At 36.8% G+C, this 9,737-nt stretch overlaps 1 protein-coding gene across 2 annotated transcripts; it reads right to left on the bottom strand.

Moving 5' to 3' along the window:
• Window positions 1-142: 142 nt before the first annotated feature.
• On the bottom strand, window positions 143-8,336 carry LOC113321827 (serine/threonine-protein phosphatase 6 regulatory subunit 3-like). Of its 2 annotated transcripts, XM_026569748.1 has the most exons (19): window positions 7,980-8,335; window positions 7,035-7,138; window positions 6,415-6,501; window positions 6,202-6,277; window positions 6,031-6,105; window positions 5,863-5,916; window positions 5,696-5,755; window positions 5,460-5,576; window positions 5,271-5,365; window positions 4,960-5,165; window positions 3,966-4,063; window positions 3,740-3,843; window positions 3,483-3,648; window positions 3,215-3,337; window positions 2,091-2,173; window positions 1,764-1,890; window positions 1,652-1,681; window positions 1,323-1,393; window positions 143-1,184 (listed from the first exon to the last, which is right to left on the bottom strand). In XM_026569748.1, exons 1-19 carry the CDS (start codon window positions 8,016-8,018, stop codon window positions 428-430), a joined length of 2,472 nt encoding a protein of 823 aa, XP_026425533.1. In that variant the 5' UTR covers window positions 8,019-8,335; the 3' UTR covers window positions 143-427. The 2 variants fall into 2 exon arrangements, with proteins under 2 accessions (XP_026425533.1, XP_026425534.1); XM_026569749.1 differs by lacking the exon at window positions 1,652-1,681 and having other exon boundaries at window positions 7,980-8,336.
• Between the last annotated feature and the right edge of the window lie 1,401 nt (window positions 8,337-9,737).

Below are 9,737 nucleotides of genomic sequence, written 5' to 3' on the forward strand. Positions count from 1 at the left end.
TTTTTTCCCTCGAGTCGAGTTTTGATTTTTCTTTTCTTTTTTTTTTTTTTTATGAAGTCGAGCCGCTGATGGTATAGCTGGTAACACACAAGGTAGAATTTTGTCTCCGACTACTGGAAAATCTACAAATAAAAGATGCGGATAAACAGTAATCTTGGGTGATTTTAAGTCTTAGAATTTGCTGTCGTTTTCTTCACTATGAACAGGACTTGATCTCTCCACTAGTAGTAATCACAAATAATTCAAAGAATAGAACAATGATATTAAAGATCAAGATAATGACAAAACCCTGCAATCCATTCATTCCTCCACACTAGGTGCAGGGGAACACTATACAAAAGGAAAAAACTATTTTCTAAGATGAGAACATACTTTTTATTGTCTCCAGTCTTTGTTTGTTGAGGTTACAAAATACAATCATTAGCTCTCATTCTTGAACACCAACCTCCTGATCAACCCTCCAGTAGTTGGTATCGTTGAACTCCAGTTTCTCTTCCCCATCTTTATCCATGTTATCATTTTCACGCCCAGCATTTGGCGTTAAGTGCTTCTTTAGTGGCCCTGCTTCATCTACTATTCCCTCTTTCAATGCTTGGTCCATAGCCCTCTCTGATCCCTCTAACTCCATACCAACAAACTCGACATCTTTTTCAGATGCAGTTGGTACACTGGTAACTTCATTTTGGCATGTCCCCAGTTGCCCATTGCTAGAGACACTCGGGCTACTGCTACCATTTGAGAATATATTACCGTTGGGTAGGGAACTCTTCTCATTCTCATCTGACTGATCAGCCTGCAAATCCGAAGACTCTCGCCATCCAACCCAATCAGGTTGACTAACACCGAATGGATCATCGCCGTTGACAAAACCCAGAGCACCACCAGGAGTACTTGCTTTCTCATCCCATGGTTTAGGGTCAAAATTATCGACCCCATTGGTTGCAGTGCTTTTGCTTGCCTCATGTGAAAAACTTGTACTGGATCCTGATGGCTCATCGGCAGATGTTGCTGTGCTGTTTACCAACTCCTCATCCTCACCAACCACCACCTCATCATCACTGCTGCTGCTCCCACCATTTGCTCCATTCAAATCGACTTCATCCAACTTCTCTTCAGAAGTACTTAAAAAGTCACTATGAATTCCATCATCTTGGAAAGCAAACCAGTTCGAATTTGTAAACAAACTGTTAAAATGAAGGGGAAACAAAAGACAGGTGTCAGAAGTTTGCTATACATCAGCAGGCCAATCGTTGCTATACATCAGAAGGCCACAAATAGATATGCAAATTATAAGCACATGCAAGTATTTCAAGAAGTGGTACCTCTGCTGGTCATCACCAAGCCTCAGTGATGAGATCACAACTTCAGCCGATTCATCGTCAAAATAAACATCCTGCAGTTTTTAAATAGATCAAGAAAATATCAACAAAAGTAAACATAAATTTCACAATTAGACCAGTTTCTGTGAAGAGCTAATGTGTTTTAACCGTATTTGAAACCTATTATTGCATCACTCTTCCTATTTCCTCCCACACATGGACATCCCTTTCTTTGAGAAACTATCTACAACCTAATTGTAACTAGGCAGACATAACAGCAACTAAAATACACATTTATATCTGCTCTCTCTTAGCATAATTGACTATATTACCTCATTATCTCGCTCAAGAGATCCGTGCACCTGAAAGCAGCACATTCAAAATAACAAATTCAATTCATTTGGAGATGAGATAGAGAGAGAGGGAGGATGTAGGATGAGGTACCTGTTCGGCATCATCATTTTCATAGATGCTGTATCTGCTAAATGCATGGCTTAGGTTATTTGCTAGGCCTGCTACATCATCCTCCTCATCGCTGTCTCTCATCCTATCTTGCAATGCACTTGGGCGGCTGCATCAGTTAAAAGAAACGATTCAGAACATCAAATTATACGAGAACAAAACAAATGGATGCGTAAATGGTAACCAGATCTTAGAAAAAACACGTTTAAACTTCAATAAGCATTGGGAAGCTTGGAGAATACAAGACAAAATTCAACGAGAACATTAACAGTTTTTCATGATACAACTACAATACGGTAAGAAGCATACCCACAGGCCCACCGGTTGACATTTTCTACATTGTTACGCTCTTGTAAGATACTTGTTTGCCAACTAATCCATTCATCATTTTCCTGCACACAAGTGAATGCAAATCAGATTTATTAAGTACATCCCTATACTTGGATATTTCTTGTTAAAATTAATTTGACGGTAGACCTTGTTCTGGAAGTAAGAACGAAGACACTTTAGCTGACTTCTACGAGGACAAAGGGTTTTGGAACTAGTATAAGAGTTCATTTCTACGAGGACATGGGTTTTGGAACTAGTACAAGAAGGAGGTAATGTAGACTCAGTTATATGAGCAAAATTTACGTTGAAAACAATAAATTGATTGGAGGAAGTTCAATAGATTACTTTGATGTTTAATCGTCTGAAAAAACTAAACTAACAGATGCAAGAATTTCTTTCGCTGCACTTTTTTCCCACAGGGAAGTTGCAAAATCAACCAGACCCTAATTCCAGAAGTAACAACAGACCATAATTTAGCTGATTTTAGTTGGGGCGAGGTTTTGCATTTGACCAACTATGCAATTCGACAATATAGACCAACAAAATATGAAGTATAAAAGAATTAGAGCAAGCAACAATTAATATATGACATTGGAACATTGGAAAGCAAGAAAATCATTGGTGATACACTTTGCTGCTGTTTAAAGGAGATCTAAATCATCTGCAAGAACATATCATAAAGATTCGCAAAATGTCAGCTGTGTACAGAAAGGAACAGATGTATACATAGTAGTAGTACAACTAAGGAGCAGGAAGCTGGTCCTCTTTTTTAACCATTGAGTTACTTTTCATACATACCAACAGTGAGATTTTCTATTTTCTATTTTCAATTTTCATTGGAAGGACGGCAGAAGTAAATCAGATCACCATTGATATACAGAAAATATAACAGACTCACTGAGAGGCATGGTATACTACCTAGGAAGATGAGTCATCTATCAGGGAATGCTTTAAACTAAAACCCATGCATAGGACGCGTTGGTGTAAACTGATTCTTATTCCTAAAGAGTACACTTCAAGGGAATATAGAGTGAATTAAAAACGAAATTCAGCTCACAAGGAAATTAGATTCTTAGCATAGACAATTGTGCACTGTCACCAACCTGTAAGTATGCCTGGATGTGACTGTTGCCATTTCCCAGCTGAATAAGCTTATTAGAGATACGTGTAATGTGTCCAAGATTACCGGCTCGAGGTACTTGCTTTCCAGCGGAACATGAAGTCGGCTGCAGGTCAAAAATTGATTTCATTCTTGCTTTAGATGACTATTCTACTCAGTTAATGGCATAGATCAAAGATTCACACTGTGCTGTACATAAAATGAAATACAAGAAATGCAGAATCAAATCTAATTTTCAATAAATTGAGTACCTGATCTGAACCACCAGAGAGAATGGGACTTTGGTCCGCTTGTAGGATTTTACTCACTACATCGCAATCTTTAAGCAGATGATCAACAACGGTATTATCCTTGCTCTCCAAACATGACAAGATGATACTTTCTACCTGATGATGCAACGCATTATGAAATGGGTACCTGCATGATGTATTTTTATGGATCACCATCATTATCAACGCTTTGCCCCTTAAAACATGCTCCAGAAAAACATAAGGAACCAACAGCTTACTCGAAAAAGAGTTCAAGGATTCTTCGTATAGCACCCGAGCTAACCAACTCCTTCTCGGCAATTTCATTACCACTCCTCAACAATACCGCAATGAACTCTACGATCTGAGACCAATCGCATATTAGAACTAACCATATCAAACAAAATCAGAGAGACACTTATGGTTTTAGAAATCCTTGTCTACATGAATCAAAATTTAAAAAATACAACATACAGTAAAGGCTACCTTGAGGCGATGCTTCCCAAGAGGAGGCTTTAGTTCGCCATATGTGGTAGGTAACACCTTACTATCAGAGCATACATTCAAAAGCTTAAGCAAGTCTCCTGCACATAAACAGAAGAACGGAGATATAAGATGCAGTAACGAAACAGCAGTAAGAATGCTTTCCCAAAAGTAAGCCAATCAACATCCATTCATTCATCATATACAGATGCGGTCAAAGACTAATGAAGCAACAAGAACTAAACAAGGAAAAATCCAATAATATCAAGCATGCATTGCAACAAACAACCGGAACTTGTGAAGAGTGAAAACTAAATATGCAAACCATACCAGACACACAGAATAAAAGAAGGGAGATAATGCACGGATCTAATATTTCAACAAACAGAAGAACCTGCCCCGCTTGCTTTATGGAGAACTAACACACACCACGGGGACGGGGGTATCTCACATGTGTACCCATGTCACAACCAAATATTGAAGAATCAGATACTTATCCAACCAAGAAAACAACGGAAGTATAAGAATTCAGCATGCTGCTTCAAAGCTTTCCAGGAAAACCTAATATCACAAAACAATAGAATATACCGTGTTTGGCTCATAAATGATGAGCCACTGAAGAGTAAGTTGCACCCAACATTTTCAAAGCACAGAAGTTCCCAGCCTTCCATTCCATACAGAAAAACATAACTGAAAGAAAAACAAAGACTTAAAAAAGAAAAATTATACACCAATAGGTTGCAGGATTTCACAAGCATACAGACTCGAACCAAACAAGCATCAGGGAAAGTTCAAAATTTTGCATGAATATCTACAGTGCAGAACAAATTAAGCATAAGACAAACGCATACCAAAGATGATTCATGAGTATATGAAGGCAAGATACAAGAAAGCAAAGAAGAGCATCCACTACAAAAAAAAGTAACATTCACTTCACAAAATAACAAACAACCCATGCCAAATATTTGCCCTAATCATCATTAAGATAAGAACATACCAAGTTTTGGCAGCATGGCACTAACTGTCTCGGGATTAATAGGAATCTGTGGTTCGTACAAATGTTGACTTCGAATAGAGTGAACTAATGGAGAATAAGTTGCTCTTTTGGAATCCAACAACGAGATACACACAGAAAGTGAGTCTACAAGACCAGATTTAGATTGTGCATCTTCCAGGGCATGACCAAATATTCTTTCGACGAAGCTGCATATGAATTTGTGGAACACCAGACTCTTTAGCATATTATTTACTGACAAAAGAAATCAGGGATTACAAAAATAATAAATACATTAAAAGAGAAACGCCAACCTCGGGCTAGAGAGTTTAACAGATAGAGCTGATGGCGCGTTACGAGTAATGGCACAAAGTGTTTCTGCTGTATTAGCGTGAACCTCGGGAGAACTCTGAATCCATTAAAAACACCATAAATGTAAGGCCTTGTGCTCTTCCGCATAAAATAGTAACCATTTCTTCGAAATACGAGATTTTGAAACTTACTGATGGGTTCAGTTTATCCACAATCATTTCTAGCAAATTGCTATTAGCTAGCCACTCCATCACGTCCATGAAATTAGGATAGATATGATCATCAGCGCCAACAAGTCGAATCAACACCTGCAGATGACCACCTCGTTAAGACACAGGAGACTCTCAACCTTATCCTTACCGGAGAAGTAAATGTTAAATATATCCCATTAAACTACTGCGCAGGAAATTTTGAATTTGTTATTTACCTCCATGATGGATGTGATTCCTATCAGATCAACTAGCTGCCGGAATACATCCTGATGAGCCTAAATATTGAAATATTTGGTCAGTCGAAAAAGTAGTATGGAAGAAAATCTAATCAAAATATGAAATATCTCTATATATAAAGAGGGAAAGGAATAAGTGTCCTTACTTGGACATAGTTCATAAGTGACACTGTCTTCCGCAACATAAGGCATACAACAACCTACAGCGCAAGATTAAAACTTCAATTGAGTGAATTTTTGGCAAACCCAGTAAGTTACAAGTCTAGTAAGGAAATATAGCTTAACTTAACAAACAATTGACGAATATCGTTTACCTTGCTAAAATACCCAGCTAACAATGAACTGTGTGGGTGGTTTGGTTCCAAGAAAGAAAAGAGTAAATCCATCAGCTGCAATTCCAAGAAGACACAAGCAAAATCAGAATATCGGGCCAATTTTTACATTAGTGATAGACTTCCTGGACTATAAAAATGATGGACGCATACCTCCTCATCCTCCACCAAGGTTTTGAAAATAACGTCAATTTCACATGTAAATACTTCACATGCAATGAACGGAAACCTACATCATGAATGTAGAAGATAAATACAAAAATTCACAGAAACCAATAGGTTTCACGGTTTCATATTTACACCACATAGAACATTGACTGCTTATAGTCCTAGAAGATCTGATTTCCTTCGGGTTAAGAATTTTACTTGAATGCTCGCTTGCTTTCAGCATCCTCTGGTGCTTCCTCAACAATGTAACGCAGCAACTGCTCTACCTGAGCTCTCTCTCTTAAACTGGAAACATATACAAAAGATAATAAAAATCTATTTTGGTCAAATATGAAACTAATCAGATTGGTTTAACATGAGATGTCAACCAACATACAGATAAAAGAACATTGCAACCAATATAGTGTTCTGATTTTTATATGAGTAAGACGTTACAACCAATTTCATATCAAATATAGTGTTAACTACATCCTAATTACTCATACTCTTACAAAGTTCCACCAACTGTCAAACACGAACATCAGTGATACATCATTCCATGGAAGTTGCTACAACAAAACACAAGCTGGCTACATAGATCTTTTACGACCGTCACTGGCATCACATTTTTTAAGTGGTCACGTATTTCATCCAATCACCACCAGCAGGTATTATCGGTGGTTACTACCAACAACTCTTCTTAGTTTCAAATGTACGAATTATGGTTAACACCTCTTCTTTACAATGTAAGTTCTTCATAATGGTAGTAATAAGGTGAAATTTTATATGAAAGTTACAGCCTGCAAAGCAACAAAACAGATAAGATCATAGAAACTTACAAATTTATAAGTCGACTGTTTAGAGCTTTGCATTCTTGAATGACCTCTTCTTCGTCCAGGAGCTCCTCCAAAGTAAAATCTTCCTTGTCTAAAACTGATTCCACCTGCAAAATTTTGATAATGAAACGATGAGAACAGAGTCGAATGACATAAAAAAACAACGCACCAGAACCGGACTATGTGTGACTATCTGGTTTCCCAACTTTAACCCATTGAAATCAAACTAGTTATACGTGCTTTATAAGCAAACAAACTAACACATATTAAGTACTTTACCAGAGACATCTAATTGTAAAAGAGTGAAACCATCTAATTCCTAGTACTGTGCACTGCCACTATAAACCCATTCAAGAGTTTAGCAGCTACCGCGAAGTTACAGTGACATGGGAAGTACAGAAAATTCAGAATAATGCCTAACAGACTGGCAGCAAAGAATACATAACTATGTACTTGTAAATGTAATACAACATGAAAAAGGAAACGCAACTCTTGACACAAACCACATTTATCAATCTAAATTTTCTGACTCAATCAGATTAACTAATACACTAAAAACACAAATTGGCTCAATTCAAATCCCTCAAAGAATACCGTCATCCCTAATTAGTAAAATCAAACTTAAAATTCTTAACTAATGTGAACCAAACAGTTAACTAACTCTACCTTATGTAATCTCTTCAATAAAGCCCTCAATAAATATAAAAAACACACAACATAAATAACCTGAAAACTAAAACACCATAATTTCAAAATCCCAGATCCCACACTTAACCCAATACATTCCCTAAAATCACAACGACCCCAATAGTGAATATCAAACCCTAGTTCCCAAATTAACCAAACAAAACCCCTACTTAAAAACCCATCCAAAAACAAATAATAGTAGTAACAAGAAGCTTTTAAATTCAACAACAAGTTATCATAAAATTTCTTCAAACAACTTACAGGAGAGGAAGCAGAAAGAGCAGTCATACGCCAAAACATCTTGTCCAAAGCTTAATCTGAAGATCTCTCTGTAAACCCTAATTTTTGAGATTCAAAATCGTTTCCCCCTTGGCAACAAAGAGAGAAGAGTAGTTTGGGGAGTTGGAGAAAAAAAATGAAAACCCTAGAAAAGAAAAATCTACTTTACTCACATGTAAAGTACTCTTACTAGGAGAAATTGATGGAGAGAAAGATAAATTAAGCCGACAAAAGAACTTTTTATTTAGCAAATCGCTCGCTCAACAAATTTTTGATATTTTAAACCAAGTGGGTGACGAAGAGGAGAAAAAGAAATTTGGATGTGTGAACCACGTAATAGGGTTTTCTTCTCATAATATCAACGGCAGAGGGGTGACACGGACACTTCTTAAAAGTATGCATCCGTAGCAGGAATTATAAGCTACCTACTTCATAAAAGTTGGTCGTACGGTCCTCCCTATGCTAGGAACTGGGCTAGTATTTTCCAAAATCTGATATAGTAATGTTCGGGCATTTGCACGGTCCAAACTACTCTAACCTTGGAAATAGCAATGTTTGGGCATTTATAGGATCCAAATTATTCCAAGTTCGGAAAAAATGTAAAGTGTCAAGTTTAATGACTTTTAAATTGGAGTTGTCCATGCTTTTCGCAAACCATGTTGTAAAATTTTATTGAAGAAAGCTTGGAAGCCAAATTAGAGTTTGAAAATGAAATGGCGTTCATTTTTAAGGGAGTGACATTCAATTATGTACTTGAAATTGTATCCAAATTTGATAATATATTTTGACGTTTGGGGCCAGAGATGGAGGGTCGGTTATTTTGACGTTTGCAACCTATTTTATCATTCACCATTCGACATGTACTTTTGCGATCCATTCTAAATAACGAGGTGGCGTGGAATTTGTAAGATGAATATATTCCACCATTAATGTAAAAATCTTAGCTATTTCAAGTTTAGGAAAGGTGTGGAATGTTACGTCTAATGACTTCCGAGTTGGGGTCATCCACTTTTTTTTCCAAGGCATGTTCCAAAATTTCATAAAATACCTTAGAATCCAAACTAAAACGCCAATCCAAATTTCTCCAAGCTCCATTCTGATTTGCGCTCAATCTAGTGGTTGATTTTGCTTCTAAACCTTATTGTCCCTTCCTAATTGTCGATTTCGTGGGAAAGGATTAAACGAAATTTGGAATGACACTTCTCGCAATTTGGATTGGTGTTTTGAAATCCATTTTACCTTTCATCATTAGACTTGGATTTCCAAGATTGACTCCTGGTCTTATAAGGTTCACCGTTGTAAGATATTCCTACTCTTTCTACCTTTCTTTTCACTGAGTACCCAACCTCATGTGTCAATGTAATATTCTCTGACATTTTTCTCCCTATTACACATGTTACTTGTAAATTGTGATGTGATATTCTCCCATCAGGAGCTTCATTTCAGTAATCATAAGTTTTTAAACAATTTTTATACTTAACGTCAAATTGGAAAATAGCCGAAATTAAGATGATCCTACATTCTCAACTCTTATCATGAATGTCAACCAGTTTTTTGGTTAAATAGCCCTAGGATTTTAGTTCGTGATTGTAGAAGACAAGAAAAATATGACAACGGTTAAAATATCCAAGTATCTCCAAAATACTTCCTTAATATCCGATTTGGATATTTCAACCAATATTATATCTTATATTCTCACAAGAGCTAGCAAGAATACCCCCTCATTTTCTCATATTCGAT

Source organism: Papaver somniferum, chromosome 11 (assembly GCF_003573695.1).
Source record: "Papaver somniferum cultivar HN1 chromosome 11, ASM357369v1, whole genome shotgun sequence".
In the NCBI taxonomy this organism is placed as follows: domain Eukaryota; kingdom Viridiplantae; phylum Streptophyta; class Magnoliopsida; order Ranunculales; family Papaveraceae; genus Papaver; species Papaver somniferum.